Source organism: Oncorhynchus clarkii, chromosome 8, assembly GCF_045791955.1.
Source record: "Oncorhynchus clarkii lewisi isolate Uvic-CL-2024 chromosome 8, UVic_Ocla_1.0, whole genome shotgun sequence".
Lineage (NCBI taxonomy): Eukaryota > Metazoa > Chordata > Actinopteri > Salmoniformes > Salmonidae > Oncorhynchus > Oncorhynchus clarkii.
This window is the reverse complement of record NC_092154.1, coordinates 24237862-24263765: the sequence shown is the minus strand read 5'-3', so window position 1 is coordinate 24263765 and position 25904 is coordinate 24237862. Positions and strand designations below refer to the sequence as shown.

At 48.1% G+C, this 25904-nt stretch overlaps 1 protein-coding gene across 2 annotated transcripts in view; it reads right to left on the bottom strand.

Annotated features, from left to right (window-relative positions):
- Positions 1 to 25904, bottom strand: part of LOC139415146 (androgen-induced 1 (H. sapiens)) — a 95876-nt gene that overhangs the window by 7933 nt on the left and 62039 nt on the right. For both annotated transcript variants that reach the window (XM_071163009.1, XM_071163008.1), the window contains exon 4: positions 20125 to 20240. In XM_071163009.1, the coding sequence (XP_071019110.1) occupies positions 20125 to 20240 (116 nt within the window). The remainder of the gene's footprint in view (positions 1 to 20124; positions 20241 to 25904) is intronic.

Genomic DNA, 25904 nt, shown 5'->3' with positions numbered 1-25904 from the left:
ACTGTTAGGAGAGGTCTCAGAGAGAGAGAGACACTGCTAGGAGGGGTCTCAGATGAGAGAGACCATGCAAATGAGAGTCTCAGAGAGAGACACTGCTAGGAGAGGTCTCAGAGAGAGACACTGCTAGGAGAGGTCTCAGAGAGAGGGACACTGCTAGGAGAGATCTCAGAGAGAGAGACACTGCTAGGAGAAGTCTCAGATGAGAGAGACACTGCTAGGAGAGGTCTCAGAGAGAGGGACACTGCTAGGAGAGGTCTCAGAGAGAGAGAGACACTGCTAGGAGGGGTCTCAGATGAGAGAGACCATGCAAATGAGAGTTCTCAGAGATAGAGACACTGCTAGGAGAGGTTTCAGAGAGAGAGACACTGCTAGGAGAGTTCTCAGGGAGAGAGACCATGCAAATTAGGGTTCTCAGAGAGATAGACATTCCTAGGAGAGGTCTCAGGGAGAGAGACACTGCTAGTAGAGATCACATAGAGAGAGACACTGCTAGGAGAGATCTCAGAGAGAGAGACACTGCTAGGAGAAGTCTCAGATGAGAGAGACACTGCTAGGAGAGGTCTCAGAGAGAGGGACACTGCTAGGAGAGGTCTCAGAGAGAGAGAGACACTGCTAGGAGATGTCTCAGAGAGAGAGACACTGAAAGGAGAGGTCTCAGAGAGAGAGAGACACTGATAGGAAAGGTCTCAGAGAGAGAGACACTGCTAGGAGAGGTCTCAGAGAGAGAGAGACACTGCTATGAGAGGTCTCAGAGATAGAGACACTGCTAGGAGAGGTCTCAGAGAAGAGAGACACACTTCTAGGGGAGATCTCAGGGAGAGAGACACTGCTAGGAGAGGTCTCGGAGAGAGAGAGAGAGAGAGCGAGAGAGAGACACTTCTAGGAGAGGTCTCAGGGAGAGAGACACTGCTAAGAGAGGTCTCAGAGAGAGGGACACTGCTAGGAGAGGTCTCAGAGAGAGCGACACTGCTAGGATAGATCTCAGAGAGAGAGAGACACTGTTAGGAGATGTCTCAGAGAGAGAGACACTGCTAGGAGAGGTCTCGGAGATAGAGACACTGCTAGTAGAGGTCTCAGAGAAGAGAGACACTTCTAGGGGAGATCTCAGGGAGAGAGACACTGCTAGGAGAGGTCTCAGAGAGAGAGAGAGACACTGCTAGGGGAGGTCTCAAGGATAGACACTTCTAGGAGAGGTCTCAGGGAGAGAGACACTGCTTTGAGAGATCTCAGAGAGAGGGACACTGTTAGGAGAGGTCTCAGAGAGAGAGAGACACTACTAGGAGAGGTCTCCGAGAGAGAGACACTGCTAGGAGAGTCTCAGAGAGAGACACTGCTAGGAGAGGTCTCAGAGAGAGACACTGCTAGGAGAGGTCTCAGAGAGAGGGACACTGCTAGGAGAGATCTCAGAGAGAGAGACACTGCTAGGAGAAGTCTCAGATGAGAGAGACACTGCTAGGAGAGGTCTCAGAGAGAGGGACACTGCTAGGAGAGGTCTCAGAGAGAGAGAGACACTGCTAGGAGGGGTCTCAGATGAGAGAGACCATGCAATTGAGAGTTCTCAGAGATAGAGACACTGCTATGAGAGGTTTCAGAGTGAGAGACACTGCTAGGAGAGTTCTCAGAGAGAGAGACCATGCAAATTAGGGTTCTCAGAGAGATAGACACTCCTAGGAGAGGTCTCAGGGAGAGAGACACTGCTAGGAGAGATCACATAGAGAGAGACACTGCTAGGAGAAATCTCAGAGAGAGAGACACTACTAGAAGAGTCTCACAGAGAGAGAGAAAGGGAGACACTGCTAAGAGAGGTCTCAGAGAGAGAGACACTGCTAGGAGAGGTCTCAGAGAGAGACAGACACTGCTAGGAGATGTCTCAGAGAGAGACACTGCTAAGAAAAGTCTCAGAGAGAGAGACACTGCTAGAAGAGGTCTCCGAGAGAGAGACACTGCTAGGAGAGTCTCAGAGAGAGACACTGCTAGGAGAGATCTCAGAGAGAGAGACACTGCTAGGGAAGGTAAGAGAGTGAGAGACACTGCTAGTAGAGGTATCAGAGAGAGAGACACTGCTAGGAGAGGTCTCAGAAAGAGAGACACTGCTAGCAGAGATCCCAGATGAGAGAGACATTGCTAGGGGAGGTCAGAGAGAGATAGACACTGCTAGGAGAGGTCTCATAGAGAGAGACTGCTAGGAGAGGTCTCAGAGAGAGAGACACTGCTAGGAGAAGTCTCAGATGAGAGAGACACTGCTAGGAGAGGTCTCAGAGAAGAGAGACACACTTCTAGGGGAGATCTCAGGGAGAGAGACACTGCTAGGAGAGGTCTTGGAGAGAGAGACAGAGAGCGAGAGAGAGACACTTCTAGGAGAGGTCTCAGGGAGAGAGACACTGCTAAGAGAGGTCTCAGAGAGAGGGACACTGCTAGGAGAGGTCTCAGAGAGAGGGATACTGCTAGGATAGATCTCAGAGAGAGAGACACTGTTAGGAGATGTCTCAGAGAGAGAGACACTGAAAGGAGAGGTCTCAGAGAGAGAGAGAGACACTGATAGGAAAGGTCTCAGAGAGAGAGACACTGCTAGGAGAGGTCTCAGAGATAGAGACACTGCTAGTAGAGGTCTCAGAGAAGAGAGACACTTCTAGGGGAGATCTCAGGGAGAGAGACACTGCTAGGAGAGGTCTCGGAGAGAGAGAGAGACACTGCTAGGGGAGGTCTCAAGGATAGACACTTCTAGGAGAGGTCTCAGGGAGAGAGACACTGCTTTGAGAGATCTCAGAGAGAGGGACACTGTTAGGAGAGGTCTCAGAGAGAGAGAGACACTGCTAGGAGAGTCTCAGAGAGAGACACTGCTAGGAGAGGTCTCAGAGAGAGACACTGCTAGGAGAGGTCTCAGAGAGAGGGACACTGCTAGGAGAGATCTCAGAGAGAGAGACACTGCTAGGAGAAGTCTCAGATGAGAGAGACACTGCTAGGAGAGGTCTCAGAGAGAGGGACACTGCTAGGAGAGGTCTCAGAGAGAGAGAGACACTGCTAGGAGGGGTCTCAGATGAGAGAGACCATGCAAATGAGAGTTCTCAGAGATAGAGACACTGCTATGAGAGGTTTCAGAGAGAGAGACACTGCTAGGAGAGTTCTCAGGGAGAGAGACCATGCAAATTAGGGTTCTCAGAGAGATAGACATTCCTAGGAGAGGTCTCAGGGAGAGAGACACTGCTAGTAGAGATCACATAGAGAGAGACACTGCTAGGAGAGATCTCAGAGAGAGAGACACTGCTAGGAGAAGTCTCAGATGAGAGAGACACTGCTAGGAGAGGTCTCAGAGAGAGGGACACTGCTAGGAGAGGTCTCAGAGAGAGAGACTGCTAAGAAAAGTCTCAGAGAGAGAGACACTGCTAGAAGAGGTCTCCGAGAGAGAGACACTGCTAGAAGAGTCTCAGAGAGAGACACTGCTAGGAGAGATCTCAGAGAGAGAGACACTGCTAGGGAAGGTAAGAGAGTGAGAGACACTGCTAGTAGAGGTATCAGAGAGAGAGACACTGCTAGGAGAGGTCTCAGAAAGAGAGACACTGCTAGCAGAGATCCCAGATGAGAGAGACATTGCTAGGGGAGGTCAGAGAGAGATAGACACTGCTAGGAGAGGTCTCATAGAGAGAGACTGCTAGGAGAGGTCTCAGAGAGAGAGACACTGCTAGGAGAAGTCTCAGATGAGAGAGACACTGCTAGGAGAGGTCTCAGAGAAGAGAGACACACTTCTAGGGGAGATCTCAGGGAGAGAGACACTGCTAGGAGAGGTCTTGGAGAGAGAGACAGAGAGCGAGAGAGAGACACTTCTAGGAGAGGTCTCAGGGAGAGAGACACTGCTAAGAGAGGTCTCAGAGAGAGGGACACTGCTAGGAGAGGTCTCAGAGAGAGGGATACTGCTAGGATAGATCTCAGAGAGAGAGACACTGTTAGGAGATGTCTCAGAGAGAGAGACACTGAAAGGAGAGGTCTCAGAGAGAGAGAGACACTGATAGGAAAGGTCTCAGAGAGAGAGACACTGCTAGGAGAGGTCTCAGAGATAGAGACACTGCTAGTAGAGGTCTCAGAGAAGAGAGACACTTCTAGGGGAGATCTCAGGGAGAGAGACACTGCTAGGAGAGGTCTCGGAGAGAGAGAGAGACACTGCTAGGGGAGGTCTCAAGGATAGACACTTCTAGGAGAGGTCTCAGGGAGAGAGACACTGCTAGGGAAGGTAAGAGAGTGAGAGACACTGCTAGTAGAGGTATCAGAGAGAGAGACACTGCTAGGAGAGGTCTCAGAAAGAGAGACACTGCTAGCAGAGATCCCAGATGAGAGAGACATTGCTAGGGGAGGTCAGAGAGAGATAGACACTGCTAGGAGAGGTCTCATAGAGAGAGACTGCTAGGAGAGGTCTCAGAGAGAGAGACACTGCTAGGAGAAGTCTCAGATGAGAGAGACACTGCTAGGAGAGGTCTCAGAGAAGAGAGACACACTTCTAGGGGAGATCTCAGGGAGAGAGACACTGCTAGGAGAGGTCTTGGAGAGAGAGACAGAGAGCGAGAGAGAGACACTTCTAGGAGAGGTCTCAGGGAGAGAGACACTGCTAAGAGAGGTCTCAGAGAGAGGGACACTGCTAGGAGAGGTCTCAGAGAGAGGGATACTGCTAGGATAGATCTCAGAGAGAAAGACACTGTTAGGAGATGTCTCAGAGAGAGAGACACTGAAAGGAGAGGTCTCAGAGAGAGAGAGACACTGATAGGAAAGGTCTCAGAGAGAGAGACACTGCTAGGAGAGGTCTCAGAGATAGAGACACTGCTAGTAGAGGTCTCAGAGAAGAGAGACACTTCTAGGGGAGATCTCAGGGAGAGAGACACTGCTAGGAGAGGTCTCGGAGTGAGAGAGAGACACTGCTAGGGGAGGTCTCAAGGATAGACACTTCTAGGAGAGGTCTCAGGGAGAGAGACACTGCTTTGAGAGATCTCAGAGAGAGGGACACTGTTAGGAGAGGTCTCAGAGAGAGAGAGACACTGCTAGGAGAGTCTCAGAGAGAGACACTGCTAGGAGAGGTCTCAGAGAGAGACACTGCTAGGAGAGGTCTCAGAGAGAGGGACACTGCTAGGAGAGATCTCAGAGAGAGAGACACTGCTAGGAGAAGTCTCAGATGAGAGAGACACTGCTAGGAGAGGTCTCAGAGAGAGGGACACTGCTAGGAGAGGTCTCAGAGAGAGAGAGACACTGCTAGGAGGGGTCTCAGATGAGAGAGACCATGCAAATGAGAGTTCTCAGAGATAGAGACACTGCTAGGAGAGGTTTCAGAGAGAGAGACACTGCTAGGAGAGTTCTCAGGGAGAGAGACCATGCAAATTAGGGTTCTCAGAGAGATAGACATTCCTAGGAGAGGTCTCAGGGAGAGAGACACTGCTAGGAGAGATCACATAGAGAGAGACACTGCTAGGAGAGATCTCAGAGAGAGAGACACTACTAGAAGAGTCTCACAGAGAGAGATAAAGGGATACACTGCTAAGAGAGGTCTCAGAGAGAGAGACACTGCTAGGAGAGGTCTCAGAGAGAGACAGACACTGCTAGGAGATGTTTCAGAGAGAGACACTGCTAAGAAAAGTCTCAGAGAGAGAGACACTGCTAGAAGAGGTCTCCGAGAGAGAGACACTGCTAGGAGAGTCTCAGAGAGAGACACTGCTAGGAGAGATCTCAGAGAGAGAGACACTGCTAGGGAAGGTAAGAGAGTGAGAGACACTGCTAGTAGAGGTATCAGAGAGAGACACACTGAAAGGAGAGGTCTCAGAGAGAGAGAGACACTGATAGGAAAGGTCTCAGAGAGAGAGACACTGCTAGGAGAGGTCTCAGAGATAGAGACACTGCTAGTAGAGGTCTCAGAGAAGAGAGACACTTCTAGGGGAGATCTCAGGGAGAGAGACACTGCTAGGAGAGGTCTCAGAGAGAGACACTGCTAGGAGAGGTCTCAGAGAGAGGGACACTGCTAGGAGAGATCTCAGAGAGAGAGACACTGCTAGGAGAAGTCTCAGATGAGAGAGACACTGCTAGGAGAGGTCTCAGAGAGAGGGACAATGCTAGGAGAGGTCTCAGAGAGAGAGAGACACTGCTAGGAGGGGTCTCAGATGACAGAGACCATGCAAATGAGAGTTCTCAGAGATAGAGACACTGCTAGGAGAGGTTTCAGAGAGAGAGACACTGCTAGGAGAGTTCTCAGGGAGAGAGACCATGCAAATTAGGGTTCTCAGAGAGATAGACATTCCTAGGAGAGGTCTCAGGGAGAGAGACACTGCTAGGAGAGATCACATAGAGAGAGACACTGCTAGGAGAGATCTCAGAGAGAGAGAGACACTACTAGAAGAGTCTCACAGAGAGAGATAAAGGGAGACACTGCTAAGAGAGGTCTCAGAGAGAGAGACACTGCTAGGAGAGGTTTCAGAGAGAGAGACACTGCTAGGAGAGTTCTCAGGGAGAGAGACCATGCAAATTAGGGTTCTCAGAGAGATAGACATTCCTAGGAGAGGTCTCAGGGAGAGAGACACTGCTAGGAGAGATCACATAGAGAGAGACACTGCTAGGAGAGATCTCAGAGAGAGAGACACTACTAGAAGAGTCTCACAGAGAGAGATAAAGGGAGACACTGCTAAGAGAGGTTTCAGAGAGAGAGACACTGCTAGGAGAGGTCTCAGAGAGAGACAGACACTGCTAGGAGATGTTTCAGAGAGAGACACTGCTAAGAAAAGTCTCAGAGAGAGAGACACTGCTAGAAGAGGTCTCCGAGAGAGAGACACTGCTAGGAGAGTCTCAGAGAGAGACACTGCTAGGAGAGATCTCAGAGAGAGACACACTGAAAGGAGTGGTCTCAGAGAGAGAGAGACACTGATAGGAAAGGTCTCAGAGAGAGAGACACTGCTAGGAGAGGTCTCAGAGATAGAGACACTGCTAGTAGAGGTCTCAGAGAAGAGAGACACTTCTAGGGGAGATCTCAGGGAGAGAGACACTGCTAGGAGAGGTCTCGGAGAGAGAGAGAGAGACACTGCTAGGGGAGGTCTCAAGGATAGACACTTCTAGGAGAGGTCTCAGGGAGAGAGACACTGCTTTGAGAGATCTCAGAGAGAGGGACACTGTTAGGAGAGGTCTCAGAGAGAGAGAGACACTGCTAGGAGAGTCTCAGAGAGAGACACTGCTAGGAGAGGTCTCAGAGAGAGACACTGCTAGGAGAGGTCTCAGAGAGAGGGACACTGCTAGGAGAGATCTCAGAGAGAGAGCCACTGCTAGGAGAAGTCTCAGATGAGAGAGACACTGCTAGGAGAGGTCTCAGAGAGAGGGACACTGCTAGGAGAGGTCTCAGAGAGAGAGAGACACTGCTAGGAGGGGTCTCAGATGAGAGAGACCATGCAAATGAGAGTTCTCAGAGATAGAGACACTGCTAGGAGAGGTTTCAGAGAGAGAGACACTGCTAGGAGAGTTCTCAGGGAGAGAGACCATGCAAATTAGGGTTCTCAGAGAGATAGACATTCCTAGGAGAGGTCTCAGGGAGAGAGACACTGCTAGGAGAGATCACATAGAGAGAGACACTGCTAGGAGAGATCTCAGAGAGAGAGACACTACTAGAAGAGTCTCACAGAGAGAGATAAAGGGAGACACTGCTAAGAGAGGTCTCAGAGAGAGAGACACTGCTAGGAGAGGTCTCAGAGAGAGACAGACACTGCTAGGAGATGTTTCAGAGAGAGACACTGCTAAGAAAAGTCTCAGAGAGAGAGACACTGCTAGAAGAGGTCTCCGAGAGAGAGACACTGCTAGGAGAGTCTCAGAGAGAGACACTGCTAGGAGAGATCTCAGAGAGAGAGACACTGCTAGGGAAGGTAAGAGAGTGAGAGACACTGCTAGTAGAGGTATCAGAGAGAGACACACTGAAAGGAGAGGTCTCAGAGAGAGAGAGACACTGATAGGAAAGGTCTCAGAGAGAGAGACACTGCTAGGAGAGGTCTCAGAGATAGAGACACTGCTAGTAGAGGTCTCAGAGAAGAGAGACACTTCTAGGGGAGATCTCAGGGAGAGAGACACTGCTAGGAGAGGTCTCAGAGAGAGACACTGCTAGGAGAGGTCTCAGAGAGAGGGACACTGCTAGGAGAGATCTCAGAGAGAGAGACACTGCTAGGAGAAGTCTCAGATGAGAGAGACACTGCTAGGAGAGGTCTCAGAGAGAGGGACACTGCTAGGAGAGGTCTCAGAGAGAGAGAGACACTGCTAGGAGGGGTCTCAGATGAGAGAGACCATGCAAATGAGAGTTCTCAGAGATAGAGACACTGCTAGGAGAGGTTTCAGAGAGAGAGACACTGCTAGGAGAGTTCTCAGGGAGAGAGACCATGCAAATTAGGGTTCTCAGAGAGATAGACATTCCTAGGAGAGGTCTCAGGGAGAGAGACACTGCTAGGAGAGATCACATAGAGAGAGACACTGCTAGGAGAGATCTCAGAGAGAGAGAGACACTACTAGAAGAGTCTCACAGAGAGAGATAAAGGGAGACACTGCTAAGAGAGGTCTCAGAGAGAGAGACACTGCTAGGAGAGGTTTCAGAGAGAGAGACACTGCTAGGAGAGTTCTCAGGGAGAGAGACCATGCAAATTAGGGTTCTCAGAGAGATAGACATTCCTAGGAGAGGTCTCAGGGAGAGAGACACTGCTAGGAGAGATCACATAGAGAGAGACACTGCTAGGAGAGATCTCAGAGAGAGAGACACTACTAGAAGAGTCTCACAGAGAGAGATAAAGGGAGACACTGCTAAGAGAGGTTTCAGAGAGAGAGACACTGCTAGGAGAGGTCTCAGAGAGAGACAGACACTGCTAGGAGATGTTTCAGAGAGAGACACTGCTAAGAAAAGTCTCAGAGAGAGAGACACTGCTAGAAGAGGTCTCCGAGAGAGAGACACTGCTAGGAGAGGTCTCAGAGAGAGAGACACTGCTAGGAGAGGTCTCAGAGAGAGACAGACACTGCTAGGAGATGTTTCAGAGAGAGACACTGCTAAGAAAAGTCTCAGAGAGAGAGACACTGCTAGAAGAGGTCTCAGAGAGAGAGACACTGCTAGGAGAGTCTCAGAGAGAGACACTGCTAGGAGAGATCTCAGAGAGAGAGACACTGCTAGGGAAGGTAAGAGAGTGAGAGACACTGCTAGTAGAGGTATCAGAGAGAGAGACACTGCTAGGAGAGGTCTCAGAAAGAGAGACACTGCTAGCAGAGATCCCAGATGAGAGAGACATTGCTAGGGGAGGTCAGAGAGAGATAGACACTGCTAGGAGAGGTCTCAGAGAGAGAGACTGCTAGGAGAGGTCTCAGAGAGAGAGACACTGCTAGGAGAAGTCTCAGATGAGAGAGACACTGCTAGGAGAGGTCTCAGAGAAGAGAGACACACTTCTAGGGGAGATCTCAGGGAGAGAGACACTGCTAGGAGAGGTCTCGGAGAGAGAGAGAGAGAGCGAGAGAGAGACACTTCTAGGAGAGGTCTCAGGGAGAGAGACACTGCTAAGAAAGGTCTCAGAGAGAGGGACACTGCTAGGAGAGGTCTCAGAGAGAGGGATACTGCTAGGATAGATCTCAGAGAGAGAGACACTGTTAGGAGATGTCTCAGAGAGAGAGACACTGAAAGGAGAGGTCTCAGAGAGAGAGAGACACTGATAGGAAAGGTCTCAGAGAGAGAGACACTGCTAGGAGAGGTCTCAGAGATAGAGACACTGCTAGTAGAGGTCTCAGAGAAGAGAGACACTTCTAGGGGAGATCTCAGGGAGAGAGACACTGCTAGGAGAGGTCTCGGAGAGAGAGAGAGACACTGCTAGGGGAGGTCTCAAGGATAGACACTTCTAGGAGAGGTCTCAGGGAGAGAGACACTGCTTTGAGAGATCTCAGAGAGAGGGACACTGTTAGGAGAGGTCTCAGAGAGAGAGAGAGACACTACTAGGAGAGGTCTCTGGGAGAGAGACACTGCTAGGAGAGTCTCAGAGAGAGACACTGCTAGGAGAGGTCTCAGAGAGAGACACTGCTAGGAGAGGTCTCAGAGAGAGGGACACTGCTAGGAGAGATCTCAGAGAGAGAGACACTGCTAGGAGAAGTCTCAGATGAGAGCGACACTGCTAGGAGAGGTCTCAGAGAGAGGGACACTGCTAGGAGAGGTCTCAGAGAGAGAGAGACACTGCTAGGAGGGGTCTCAGATGAGAGAGACCATGCAAATGAGAGTTCTCAGAGAGATAGACACTCCTAGGAGAGGTCTCAGGGAGAGAGAGACTGCTAGGAGAGATCACATAGAGAGAGACACTGCTAGGAGAGATCTCAGAGAGAGAGACACTACTAGAAGAGTCTCACAGAGAGAGAGAAAGGGAGACACTGCTAAGAGAGGTCTCAGAGAGAGAGACACTGCTAGGAGAGGTCTCAGAGAGAGACAGACACTGCTAGGAGATGTTTCAGAGAGAGACACTGCTAAGAAAAGTTTCAGAGAGAGAGACACTGCTAGAAGAGGTCTCCGAGAGAGAGACACTGCTAGGGAAGGTAAGAGAGTGAGAGACACTGCTAGTAGAGGTATCAGAGAGAGAGACACTGCTAGGAGAGGTCTCAGAAAGAGAGACACTGCTAGCAGAGATCCCAGATGAGAGAGACATTGCTAGGGGAGGTCAGAGAGAGATAGACACTGCTAGGAGAGGTCTCAGAGAGAGAGACTGCTAGGAGAGGTCTCAGAGAGAGAGACACTGCTAGGAGAAGTCTCAGATGAGAGAGACACTGCTAGGAGAGGTCTCAGAGAAGAGAGACACACTTCTAGGGGAGATCTCAGGGAGAGAGACACTGCTAGGAGAGGTCTCGGAGAGAGAGAGAGAGAGAGCGAGAGAGAGACACTTCTAGGAGAGGTCTCAGGGAGAGAGACACTGCTAAGAGAGGTCTCAGAGAGAGGGACACTGCTAGGAGAGGTCTCAGAGAGAGGGATACTGCTAGGATAGATCTCAGAGAGAGAGACACTGTTAGGAGATGTCTCAGAGAGAGAGACACTGAAAGGAGAGGTCTCAGAGAGAGAGAGAGACACTGATAGGAAAGGTCTCAGAGAGAGAGACACTGCTAGGAGAGGTCTCAGAGATAGAGACACTGCTAGTAGAGGTCTCAGAGAAGAGAGACACTTCTAGGGGAGATCTCAGGGAGAGAGACACTGCTAGGAGAGGTCTCGGAGAGAGAGAGAGACACTGCTAGGGGAGGTCTCAAGGATAGACACTTCTAGGAGAGGTCTCAGGGAGAGAGACACTGCTTTGAGAGATCTCAGAGAGAGGGACACTGTTAGGAGAGGTCTCAGAGAGAGAGAGACACTACTAGGAGAGGTCTCCGAGAGAGAGACACTGCTAGGAGAGTCTCAGAGAGAGACACTGCTAGGAGAGGTCTCAGAGAGAGACACTGCTAGGAGAGGTCTCAGAGAGAGGGACACTGCTAGGAGAGATCTCAGAGAGAGAGACACTGCTAGGAGAAGTCTCAGATGAGAGAGACACTGCTAGGAGAGGTCTCAGAGAGAGGGACACTGCTAGGAGAGGTCTCAGAGAGAGAGAGACACTGCTAGGAGGGGTCTCAGATGAGAGAGACCGTGCAAATGAGAGTTCTCAGAGATAGAGACACTGCTAGGAGAGGTTTCAGAGAGAGAGACACTGCTAGGAGAGTTCTCAGGGAGAGAGACCATGCAAATTAGGGTTCTCAGAGAGATAGACACTCCTAGGAGAGGTCTCAGGGAGAGAGACACTGCTAGGAGAGATCACATAGAGAGAGACACTGCTAGGAGAGATCTCAGAGAGAGAGACACTACTAGAAGAGTCTCACAGAGAGAGATAAAGGGAGACACTGCTAAGAGAGGTCTCAGAGAGAGAGACACTGCTAGGAGAGGTCTCAGAGAGAGACAGACACTGCTAGAAGATGTTTCAGAGAGAGACACTGCTAAGAAAAGTCTCAGAGAGAGAGACACTGCTAGAAGAGGTCTCCGAGAGAGAGACACTGCTAGGAGAGTCTCAGAGAGAGACACTGCTAGGAGAGATCTCAGAGAGAGAGACACTGCTAGGGAAGGTAAGAGAGTGAGAGACACTGCTAGTAGAGGTATCAGAGAGAGAGACACTGCTAGGAGAGGTCTCAGAAAGAGAGACACTGCTAGCAGAGATCCCAGATGAGAGAGACATTGCTAGGGGAGGTCAGAGAGAGATAGACACTGCTAGGAGAGGTCTCAGAGAGAGAGACTGCTAGGAGAGGTCTCAGAGAGAGAGACACTGCTAGGAGAAGTCTCAGATGAGAAAGACACTGCTAGGAGAGGTCTCAGAGAAGAGATACACACTTCTAGGGGAGATCTCAGGGAGAGAGACACTGCTAGGAGAGGTCTCGGAGAGAGAGAGAGAGAGAGCGAGAGAGAGACACTTCTAGGAGAGGTCTCAGGGAGAGAGACACTGCTAAGAGAGGTCTCAGAGAGAGGGACACTGCTAGGAGAGGTCTCAGAGAGAGGGATACTGCTAGGATAGATCTCAGAGAGAGAGACACTGTTAGGAGATGTCTCAGAGAGAGAGACACTGAAAGGAGAGGTCTCAGAGAGAGAGAGACACTGATAGGAAAGGTCTCAGAGAGAGAGACACTGCTATGGGAGGTCTCAGAGATAGAGACACTGCTAGTAGAGGTCTCAGAGAAGAGAGACACTTCTAGGGGAGATCTCAGGGAGAGAGACACTGCTAGGAGAGGTCTCGGAGAGAGAGAGAGAGACACTGCTAGGGGAGGTCACAAGGATAGACACTTCTAGGAGAGGTCTCAGGGAGAGAGACACTGCTTTGAGAGATCTCAGAGAGAGGGACACTGCTAGGAGAGGTCTCAGAGAGAGAGAGAGACACTACTAGGAGAGGTCTCAGATGAGAGAGACACTGCTAGGGGAGGTCAGAGAGAGAGAGAGACACTGCTAGGAGAGGTCTCAGGGAGAGAGACACTGCTAGGAGAGATCACATAGAGAGAGACACTGCTAGGAGAGATCTCAGAGAGAGAGACACTGCTAGAAGAGTCTCACAGAGAGAGAGAAAGGGAGACACTGCTAAGAGAGGTCTCAGAGAGAGAGACACTGCTAGGAGAGGTCTCAGAGAGAGAGACACTGCTAGGAGAGGTCTCAGAGAGAGACACTGCTAGGGGAGGTCTCAGAGAGAGAGACACTGCTAGGAGAGGTCTCAGAGAGAGAGAGAGACACTACTAGGAGAGGTCTCAGATGAGAGAGACACTGCTAGGGGAGGTCAGAGAGAGAGAGAGACACTGCTAGGAGAGGTCTCAGGGAGAGAGACCATGCAAATGAGGGTTGTCAGAGAGATAGACACTCCTAGGAGAGGTCTCAGGGAGAGAGACACTGCTAGGAGAGATCACATAGAGAGAGACACTGCTAGGAGAGATCTCAGAGAGAGAGACACTGCTAGAAGAGTCTCACAGAGAGAGAGAAAGGGAGACTGCTAAGAGAGGTCTCAGAGAGAGAGACACTGCTAGGAGAGGTCTCAGAGAGAGAGACACTGCTAGGAGAGGTCTCAGAGAGAGACACTGCTAGGGGAGGTCTCAGAGAGAGAGACACTGCTAGGAGAGGTCTCAGAGAGAGACACTGCTAGGGGAGGTCTCAGAGAGAGACACTGCTATGGGAGGTCTCAGAGAGAGACACTGCTAGGGGAGGTCTCAGGGAGAGAGACACTGCTAGGAGATGTTTCAGAGAGAGAGTCACTGCTAGGAGAGTCTCAGAGAGAGAGACACTTCTAGGAGAGGTCTCAGAGAGAGAGAGACTGCTAGGTGAGATCTCAGAGAGCGAGAGACACTGCTAGGAGAGTCTCAGAGAGAGAGAGACACTGCTAGGAGAGGTCTCAGAGAGAGAGCCACTGCTAGGAGAGTCTCAGAGAGAGAGAGACACTGCTAGGAGAGGTCTCAGGGAGAGAGAAACTGCTAGGAGAAGTCTCAGGGAGAGACACTGCTAGGAGAGATCTCAGAGAGAGAGAGAGAGACTACCAGGGCAGGTCTCAAGGAGCAAGACACTGCCAGGGGAGATCTCAGGGAGAGAGAGGGCATACAGTACTGGACAAGGGCACATTAGTGAGAGGCGCCAGAGTCCAGTGCGTCAGCTGGCCCACTCACAGCCTCCCCTGATTCCAAAGCAATCACTCAAGGTGAAACTGGACTGGCCCTTACCCTGGCCCGAGGCTGCTGCACAATACAGCTGATCCCACTAATATGAAAAATTGCACATACTTGAGTCCACAGACGGAAGCTGTTGGGCGTCAGTAAGTCGGTGAATTATGTAAATGCTTCAATTAGCTGAATTCAATAATTGGGCAATTAGTTGAATGGCACTTTTAAGTCTTCAAGTTGCACATGTGGAGGTAAACAAGGTGGTTTCTAACAGTTATATTAGTTGTTACATCCGTTGACCTCTATCCTCTTTTATTACGTTCCATATAATTCCTTCCTAACCAAGAGGGATTTTAGATTATGTCTCTATGGATTCAGGGGAAATCCCTACATGCGATGTTCATTTTAGTAACATAGCATTTCATCACTTGACAATTTGTTGGTGTCTGACAGACTGTACAGATCAGACATGTCTGCCACTGAAGCTTAGCTCGTCCTACTTTAGGCTTGACATCTTTCTCTTTCGCTCTCTCTGTCTATTCCCCTCCCCCTCTCTCTCTGTAACTCCCTGGCTGGGAATCCCCATTTAAGGGAGCCAGTGGAGGCTGCTGAGGGGAGGACGGCTCATAATAATGGCTGGAACGGAGCGAATGGAATGGCATCAAACACATGGAAACGATGTTGGATATACACTGCTCAAAAAAATAAAGGGAACACTTAAACAACACAATGTAACTCCAAGTCAATCACACTTCTGTGAAATCAAACTGTCCACTTAGGAAGCAACACTGATTGACAATAAATTTCACATGCTGTTGTGCAAATGGAATAGACAACAGGTGGAAATTATAGGCATTTAGCAAGACACCCCCAATAAAGGAGTGGTTCTGCAGGTGGTGACCACAGACCACTTCTCAGTTCCTATGCTTCCTGGCTGATGTTTTGGTCACTTTTGAATGCTGGCGGTGCTTTCACTCTAGTGGTAGCATGAGACGGAGTCTACAACTCACACAAGTGGCTCAGGTAGTGCAGCTCATCTAGGATGGCACATCAATGCGAGATATGGCAAGAAGGTTTGCTGTGTCTGTCAGCGTAGTGTCCAGAGCATGGAGGTGCTACCAGGAGACAGGCCAGTACATCAGGAGACGTGGAGGAGGCCGTAGGAGGGCAACAACCCAGCAGCAGGACCGCTACCTCCGCCTTTGTGCAAGGAGGAGCAGGAGGAGCACTGCCAGAGCCCTGCAAAATGACCTCCAGCAGGCCACAAATGTGCATGTGTCTGCTCAAACGGTCAGAAACAGACTCCATGAGGGTGGTATGAGGGCCCGACGTCCACAGGTGGGGGTTGTACTTACAGCCCAACACCGTGCAGGACGTTTGGCATTTGCCAGAGAACACCAAGATTGGCAAATTCGCCACTGGCGCCCTGTGCTCTTCACAGATGAAAGCAGGTTCAGATTGAGCACATGTGACAGACGTGACAGAGTCTGGAGACGCTGTGGAGAGCGTTCTGCTCCCTGTAACATCCTCCAGCATGACCGGTTTGGCGGTGGGTCAGTCATGGTGTGGGGTGGCATAATGCATGGTTCCTCATAATGCAAGACAATGCTAGACCTCATGTGGCTGGAGTGTGTCAGCAGTTCCTGCAAGAGGAAGGCATTGATGCTATGGACTGGCCCGCCCGTTCCCCAGACCTGAATCCAATTGAGCACATCTGGGACATCATGTCTCGCTCCATCCGCCACATGAGGTCTAGCATTGTCTTGCATTATGAGGAACCCAGGGCCAACCACACCAGCATATGGTCTCACAAGGGGTCTGAGGATCTCATCTCGGTACCTAATGGCAGTCAGGCTACCTCTGGCGAGCACATGGAGGGCTGTGCGGCCCCCCAAAGAAATGCCACCCCACACCATGACTGACCCACCGCCAAACCGGTCATGCTGGAGGATGTTACAGGGAGCAGAACGCTCTCAGACTGTCCAGGAGTTGGCGGATGATTTAGTCCACCACCTCATCAGGAGCATGCCCAGGTGTTGTTGGAAGGTCATACAGGCACGTGGAGGCCACACACACTACTGAGCCTCATTTTGACTTGTTTTAAGGACATTACATCAAAGTTGGATCAGCTTGTAGTGTGGTTTTCCACTTTAATTTTGAGTGTGACTCCAAATCCAGACCTCCATGGGTTGAGAAATTTGATTTCCATTGATAATTTTTGTGTGATTTTGTTGTCAGCACATTCAACTATGTAAAGAAAAAAGTATTTAATAAGAATATTTCATTCATTCAGATCTAGGATGTGTTATTTTAGTGTTCCCTTTATTTTTTTGAGCAGTGTATTTGATACCATTCCATCCATTTTGCTACAGCCATTACCACGAGTCCGTCCTCCCCAATGAAGGTGCCACCAGCCTCCTGTGAAGACTGCCTATGGATTTACCTAACTCCAGCATAGGGAAACGAGGCAGATTCTCTGACCCTGTGAGACGTGTGGGGGTATAATCATCTTAATTTAGCCAGGGATTAAAATGAAGAGAGGTGTTTGTTGCCTGAGGCTCCTACACGTCAGGTGGGTCTGGCAAATCCCCTTCTCCTTGCTGTCGGCCCTGGTTAGCTATGGCTGCAGTAGAGGGCTCCCTCGGCTCCAAGCCTCTCCTCTCTGAGAGCATTAAATGTGCCGTGCTCAGGACTAGGGTCTGGTCTGGTTCTGTAACATGTGTTGTCACAAGGTAGGCCTCTGCCAGACCAGAGACAGATCCCCCTCTCTCTCTTTCTTTCTCTCTTTCTTGACTGATAGAGGAGGTTTAGAGGTTGTTTTTTCTGCAGCAGAGACTGTGTTACCATGCTCGGAGAAGGTCATCCATCATAAGTGTGTGGAGGGACAGAGCCATGAGGAACGTGGGAATGGAGCTAGCTGCCAGACCTCCGGGCCTGGAGAAGCAGAGGGGAGGGGCGGGGCGGCTGGACATCCCTGTCTTCTCATTAGCCACACAGATCACATTCATCATCAAGATACACAGTATACAGTATTTATACTGTGATGTTGCTGTGATGGTTTCTCTGTTCTGTACAGTATGTTCTTATATGTGTCTTATGCATGTTTTCAAGAGTCTGTTTTAATGGTCCCAAGTCGAAATGGACAATAACATTTTAGGCCTTTTCACACTGCATTGTTCTGAGGCCCTGGCTATCTTAGCCCTGGGCTAGTTTAGCCTGTTCACACAAGCATTTGTTAAACCTGGGCTAAGCTTTAGCCTGTGCTAAGGATTCACACTTGTATTCCAAAGCACTGCACTGTAACAAATTGTTGTACATTTACAGCCAAAACTTTTAGTTAGCTACTGTAACTCTATATTAGAGTACAGTACTGTAAAGAGCAATGCATTATGAGGGCTCAATGGCATTCTGCTACACTGCTGTACAATTACAGCAATTTCACAGTAACATTCTACAGGCGTGCCTTGTAAGATTCTATATTTGTTGCACCCTATTAGTGAGAATGCAGTAGCCCACAGAATGAAGTACCATACCATATTTTTGTATATTCGTCCTGTAAATCTACAGTAATTTACTGGCTAGTGTGCTGTCAGTAATTTACTGTAATTCAGTACCACCTCACAGAATACAGTACCATACTGTAATTTTTGAGCTGCAAAACACTTTTGTGGGTGCATGGTATTGTTGTGGCTCATGAACCAATGTTGAGGCGTGCCTTGTAAGAGGCTATACTTGTTGCACCCCTTAGTGAGAGTGCTGTACCAATTTAAGTGATATGTGGTAGTAGTTTCCTAACAATTAAATGTACAGGGGACAGATTATGGGACGGATCAGAGTGACTGCAAGTCTTTAAGGGTTGGAAATTAAGCCATGTCCTTTTCGATATGTTTTGCCCTGTAGCCACAGCCAGTTTGGGAGCTTTTGTTTAGGCCTCTAGAAGTGCAAGTGATGTAAAACACCACATATTCATAAATAGGCTGTAATATACAAATACCTAGCAGCCAACCTGCTTGTACTAATCCCATGTAATTATAGTAAAGTACTGTAAAATATCAACATGATTACAGTAGCATTTACTTTCTTACATTATAGTAGCCTCATTTTACAGTATTGTACTGTCATTGCTCTGCATTTTCCAGTAACTTGCTGGTGGGAAGTTACTGTGAATTTTACAGTAATGTAGCCAGAGATAGGCAAAGATACATTCAAAAGGTAACTTGTAACAAATACAGGATATGTGGAAGACCAATGTATCCTGAACTACAACACCTTCCCACAAACAATCACAGAAACGTGTTAGTCGCTTTGACTGTGATGTGCTGTTTTTGAATCAACCGTAGAGGAATGCACTGACTGTATGTCGCTTTCGACCAGAGCAAAATGGAAATGTTAAAAATGAACATTTGGAAAGCACACTGCTGGTTATTATTGTAATGAGCTCCGCCCTCAAACTATTTGTATTTTAATCAAATGTGGCCTCGTTTGGGGGCAAAAGTGCTTAAAATAATATCCAGCGTGCTTTGCAAGTGTCGATTTTCACATTTACATTTTGATCATTTAGCAGACGCTCTTATCCAGAGCGACTTACAGCCAGCGTATTAAACTAAGTTAAACAAGAATATACCATAGTCATAGCCAGTGAAAAGATGATGTTACCGTTACAGAGAATGTTGTAGTTATACTTGCAAGTATATATTTGTATTAGAAAATACGTGTATTCTAATTAAACCGTTACAAAATAGGTCACATGAATTGTAGTTCAGGCCACAAATAAAAAAATAGGAATTGCACGTTTTGAAATACATACAGTATATCAAATATATGTAACAGAAATACTGCCCGTCGTTAGCATAAGCTAACCGTCGTTAGCACAAGCTAACCGTCGTTAGCACAAGCTAACCGTCGTTAGCACAAGCTACTTGCACTGTAAATCTACAATATTTTACTAACCCCTGTGCTTCCACTGTAAAATCTAGAAACACAGCATGTCGCTGTAGTCAGGTGTTCCAGTAATATGCTGTAAATTTGTGTTCAAGTAAAGGTCTTGTAAATCTACAGTAATGTACTGGCTTATGTGCTGTAAGTAATTCAGTGTAAATTTACAGTAACCTTCTGGCCACAGTGCTGCCAGTATTTTACAGTAAAAATTACAGGAAATGTTTTACAGTGTAGGCTAATGGACAAACACAATAATATAAGCAATTAGATATTAATTAACACATTATTTCATCTTGCTTCTAGCTAGCCGAGCATTGATTTCCAACAGTGATGGTTTGTATAAAACTTGCTGTCTAGCTTATAGGCCCATTAGAAACAATGTTGATTAGAAACAATGTTTCACTTTTGAAATTCGATCTCGCCCCTGTACAGAGAGTGCTATGGCGAATGAGACATCAACTTTTCTGATCCAGGTGAAATCATGCAACAATACTATAATTATGGATATATCCAATTATATGTAAATAGAAAATCTATGGAAACAGACAAATGGTGCGTTTACTGCCCATCCAGCTGTTGAGTTTTTAGTTGTAGTTGACCTTTAGTTGAAGTGAGAAGATGGTAGCCAGCCTGCTGTACAGCAACCATTTTTGTTAGATATAGCAACCAATGTTTTGTTTTTTGTCCTCAGGAAGAAGGATTAAATAGTATGAATTTACTTATCAAAATAACGTGCAGAACGATTACAGGCATCACAAGCATATGTCAATTAAGTGACATTTCAGCTTTTGTGATTGAACAGTAAGCATTCTAGGCATTGTTCTTAACCCTATTTCACACGGGCTATTTTGGCACCGTGTTTGATCTGGGTCTAAATCCGACCATAAAAGTCGGTTGATGCTAGCCCACTTTAGAATGTGCAAGTGTGAACACTCGCTTAAATCTCCCTTAGCCCAGGGCTAGCCTTTTATGGTCTCTTATCAATTAGCAACACAAACCGAGGAAGAGTTCAGCCTGCCATTGTTGGAGGAAAGGGGCTCTTACCATATAACGTATCCCACGGCAAAGCTGCACACAGCTATCGTTCCACAAGGCCTGCTGGGATACTGGTGGTGCGTGGTCCTCATCTCAATGATGATGAAGGGGAGGACGGTTGTGTGCTGGAGCAGAGAACACAGAGAGAACACTCGTTAGCCACTCACAGATAGCTAGTTGGTATTAGCGACACGGTACATGTCTCACCTCAGGCTCAGTGACAACGATTGAGACATGATACATTAGTACCACACAGTATGGCTTTACAGCAGGGAGAGAGAGAGAGAGAGAGAGAGAGAGAGAGAGAGAGATGTTATGATGAGGCACTCAGGCAGACAGCCTATAGATAGGTTAATGTAAACAGTGGGAGTCAGTCTGGGACATTGAGCGCAGGGTCATAAGAGAGTAATGACGTTTTTTATCGAGCCGTGTGTGTGGGAGACGTTAAACAGAGGATGTGTGATGCTGCTGCGTAGAGACGAGTGCTCTGCTCTCCAGAGTGAGTGTCTCATGATTCAAATCCCCACCGCTCTCCTCTTATGTTGTCTGTCTGACGGACCTCGCTGACATTTTACTGTTGTGACTTTCAATAATTCAGTAATCTGCTTGCTTTGGCTCAGGATGTGGGGCCTTTTTCCCTCCAATGTGCTCAAAGGATCAGATATTTCTTGGAGTCTGCCGCTAAGGATGCTCCAGCGTGGTACAGATGTGTTTGCAGAGGGGCGGGCAGAGAGATAACATGAACTATTAATACCCTTTAATATTTTGTGGTGTGTGTGTGCTGCTATTTTTTACCATGTTTTTTCACCTAGCTGAAACCAGCAGACCGCTGGGGCCCGGTAGAGCCCACCTTGTCGCCCCTACCGCACACACTGAGTGATGCTCCCTCTCTTTAATCAATGTGCTCATGACTCACCTGCTGTTCTTATAGACCACCTGCGCTCTGTCAGGAATAGAACCATTACGTAATGTGTGTGTGTGTCTAAGTGTCTGTGCACGGCTGATTAGAAATAGAGGAAGTGGGAAGTTTGAGAGAACATTGAAACAGGCAGCAGCCATGGAAACAGGCTATTTTGTACAGTGCAGCATACTACAGTTAACCTTGCTTCTAGCTGTTTCTGATTCAGACGATTATTTTAGCATTGTCACACCAAATAAGTTGGTATCAAGCAGAAACAGAATGAAAACCAGGCTGTCATTGACAAAGACACAGGCTGGGTGGCCGTGGAGGAAATGTTGCATGTGACTAATTGCAAATGGGAGCTAATGACAGTATCTCTAAAGGTGCTCTAGCCATTGGTGGGGGATGTGGAGGGTCACAGTTGAGAGACCTCTCTCCTGTGCTAATTGAAATCAAAATCAGCTCCCTGAACATACATTTCCACTGAGTGGGCCAGAAGTGGCCTGGGTTCATAATACAGTATTAATGTGTGGTTCATCCAACATTTTTTGGTAGTTTTCTGTTCATTCAAAAGTGTGAATGGTAGTGGATACTAGGCCCATGTAACCATGTGGTGAGAATGCCATTAACTGTGCTTTGGTCATTGGTATGTGGGCCTATAAGCTAGGACTTTAAAACAAAGCTTATACAGTGCTCCAATGGTTCATAACCAGTTAAAAGCTTGATGGAGGACACTGGCCTTTCCATGTATGCAATACTTACACCAGTCACCAGATGGCAGCCTTCTTACATGCAGACCAACAGAAGAATCTCCTCCCATACCAGTCTAGCCTCAGTTGACCCAATGTTCTGTACACTGCATTATAACAATGACTATCAATGAGCCATGTTCCAGTCTAATCTGTTCTTAAATACCTGACATGTTGGCATTACACGGCTCTGCCCAGAAACGGTGGTTTACCCTCAACTCCTCATTAATGTGCCAGTAAATGCTATTCAATGTTATTTATTACACCTCTTACTGGCCTCTCACCACACTACAGCAGAACATAATCTATTCTACCATGTCCTGGTCACACAAATGAAGCTCCCTAAACACTATTGAATTGCGCTCATGACACACACACACAATGGGTAGGGTGTAGACTGAGGCTAAGCCAGTCACAGTGAGTGCGCACGCACGCATGCACGCACGCACACACACACACACACACACACACACACACACACACACACACACACACACTCCCCTCCTATCTTTGACCTCTATGCGCATCCACAGATCTCATCCACAGGTCTCATCCACAGACCTCTACCCACTGAGGCACACATCTACACTCTTCTCCCACACGCATACACACATAGTCACACACACACATACACTTACACTCATCACCATGCAAACACCCACTCACAACATACGCTGCTGCTATAGCGATAATTATTACCATTGGTATATATCCTGCTACTAGTCACTTTTACCTCTGTGTACATGTAGAAACCTACCTCCCTCCACTACCCCTGCACACTGGACTCTGGAACTGACCTCCTGTTTATTTGATTTTATTCTCATATTTCTCCTGTTTTTTCTTCTTCTATATCATTACTTTTATTGTGCATTGTTGGGAAAGAGCTCCAAGTAAGCGTTTCACTGTGCTGTTTTACACCTGCTGTATCCTGTGCATGTGAAAATAAAGACACTATAGAGGATTGATCGTGACATGTGGGGGAGATAGACACATCCATACATCTCTCCTGTGCTATAGCCTGAGAGTGAACCTTGATGCGCGGCAGTTCCACGCAGCTGCTGGAAGTGCAAATGAGGTAAGAAGTACCTCATCTCCACAGAGACATTACATACTCCCTTTCAGGAGAGAGGAGCTCTTCCACCGCTCTGCTCTCCTGGAGTTGTACATGTTCCCAGGGAGAGCGTGCTGTGCTGTGCATGGTTTGTGTCAGAGTCAAAGTCTCGCTCACTTATCTATCTGTCTTTCCCTCTCACTTGCTATCTTAATCTCCTTTTTCTCTAATATAAATGCGTAGGCACGGAGACATGGACACTTTTTCAGACAGAGTTTATCTAAACGCTGAGGCAAGAATAACCTCTAGATTTACAGTATGGGTTTACTTGAGCAGTAATGGCCATCATCGAAAGGCCAAGCAGGATTAAGCGGAGTAGTCCAGAGAGGGTAGAGAGAGTTTAGTTCGCACTTCTGAGAAGAGTTCTCCCACAACAGACCCAGGCCAGTGAAGGAAGGTGGTTTTAACACCGGCTCCAAGAACAACTCTCCCCGCCAATATCACTCACACTTCATTTATTTTGACTTGCCATATAAAACCATGTCCATGATGAGCTTTGGTCTCATGCTTCCTGACAATGCTTATTAATTCATGCAATGGAGAGGTCTATGATTTCCATTGAACATGGTGCTTGGCAGATGCCCTGGTCCACAGTGAAGATACCCTGGAAGCTACTCAGGCTCTCCGTTTCCCCACAGAGCAATTAGGGTGAATTTTATCACACAAGGCTTTCACAGCTGTAGCCTGGTTGGGATTTGAACCAGACACCCTGCGGTCAGGAGTGTGAAGCCTCAGCTACTGGTACTTCTATTGTCATTATTGTCTGCTACTGCTATCCAAGTGCTGGGGACATATTTTGAGGACCTCTGAGTGTATGCTATGCAAAGTATGGTAATTACCATAGCCACCACACACAATGGACAACCAGACAACAAATAAATAGACAACAAGAGAGAGCTTCACTTCTGAAGCCACAAAGACTTCTGCCTTTCCATTGCTGTCACGACTGACTCCGTTACATTAGACTATCCATACACAAATGAACTGGTTCAGACAGGAAATGCCACATATTCAAGAAAGATTACAATGCATGCAATGCATTAGTCTTGGCATTGAGCTCTGCTCCTTTGGGGTAGCTCACTGCTAAGAGCATGCATCATGGTAAGATAATAACAATTACAGACAGTGAGCAAAAAACGCTGTGCAAATCCCTGTGACCGAAACAAAAGCAGTGTGCAAACAGGTGGAGTCCGGGGTCGGTAAGCAGGAAACAGACATGCGTGGCGGGTAGAGCATGTAACAACAATAGCATGCCATCAGCAACACCAGCGCATAGCTTGTGCGCGGCAGCCATCAGAGAATGTGTGTGCAGAACTTGATTGACTAAATAGACAGCCATGTTAAGGTAGAATGAGGAATCTGATTGGTGCAATATCAGCTGATGCGCTTGATTTCTGTGCTTGTGGCAATAACTCGAAGTGACAATGAGAATGTAAGTATGTACAAACACTGGAGACACGGTGTCCTTTCTTACCCCCCCTACGGTGAGTGAACCTTCAGTAGGTTAGCTGATATTGGGAGGTGAGAGCGACCCTCCCCTCCACCTCTTCTGTCACATATAGATAGAGCATGAATTATTGACTGGGCTCTCAGTTCCCTTTCTAATCAGTGACAAGATGCCTGACATGCTTAAGTCACTTATTTCACCCTGTGTACTTAGTGTCATGAGCTCTCCCCCTTCTCCCCTCCCTCCCTGCCAGGCCAGCCCGTGTGTGTGCTGCCGTCAGGGCATTGTGGGATTGTGGACACTAGAGTTATTTTGCTGCAGTGGGCATGATGGGATGCCTGTTGGCCTAGTGAAGGGCTCCCAGAGGGTATTGGGTGACAGAAATAGCGCTCCCTCCCAAGGTCGGGTGTAGATTCCCCCCCCCCCCACTGCTCCCTCCCTCCAGCCGCACTCCACCACCTGCCCACCCTCCACCAACCCACGCAACACACTCTCAGCAGCTTCCAGTCAACAGAGGGCTCACATGACCCCGTAGCCCCTCTTCCCCCGTCAGCAACGCAATCTCTAGAAAATACCTCCAGGGGTATGCTCATTCTCATTATACCGCAAACACCAATGCTGATAAGGAGAGTCTGTTCGGTTTGTGTCCCTGCTCCTCTCCTTTCAGCTCCTCTCAGTCTGGACAGGGTGGAAATGAATTGATATGGCCGGAAGGTGCATTTTTCAACCCCCGCCCCCATGTTTGTATCCAGGATTTCAAATGACTCCATCATGTTTTATTTTATCCCTGTTAAGCCCCCCCCCCCCTCTCACTCTCTCTCTGACCACCAGATTGAGGAGCTCTCAGAGACCTATGGTCTGGATGCCAGTACTGTCTGTGGAAAATCCCCTCTTACAAAAAAAAACGCAAGTCACTCAAGTGGTCCAGGGCTAAAACAGGATAGGCCATGTCAAACACAAACACTGGGGAGAAAGAAAGAGAGAGGAAGAGAGGAGCAGGTCTCACTGCGCTCTGAAAACACCAAGGAGCGTATGATAAGCGAGAAAGCCAAGTGTCAAGACTACACATTCGTATTATGTGTTGAGGAGCCAACGTGCAGCAAAGTAAGATTTACATCGGCTTTGGGAACAATGGGCAAAAAAGCAAGCTGTGAAACGGCCATGGTTCACTGAGTCGAGATGAGTAAATATTTTCCTAGTTGTCAAGGATGAGCTAGTGAGCCAGCTATGCACCCGTTTTAATGACAGGGTTTGGACGGGGGAACTTAACTTAGTAACTTTTCCAGGCTTAATGTGGCCGGCGACTCAATCATGATATTGTACACCACTGCGCCTCAAACTGCCCTGAAATATTAGCATCCAGAAAAATTGACCTGCAATTATTGATCTTTTTTAAGTAATCCCCCAGCAGTCTGCAAACCAGAAGGAAATAGCAGTGCAGAGAACACGGGAAAGGATTGTTTTTCTGGTTAAGAATCAATACCATTGAACACTCGTGTTCTCTCTCTCTTTCTCTATCTTCCCTCTCAGCCTCTCTGTTTTTTTTTCGATGTCTCTCACTCTCTCTCTCTCTCTTTCCTT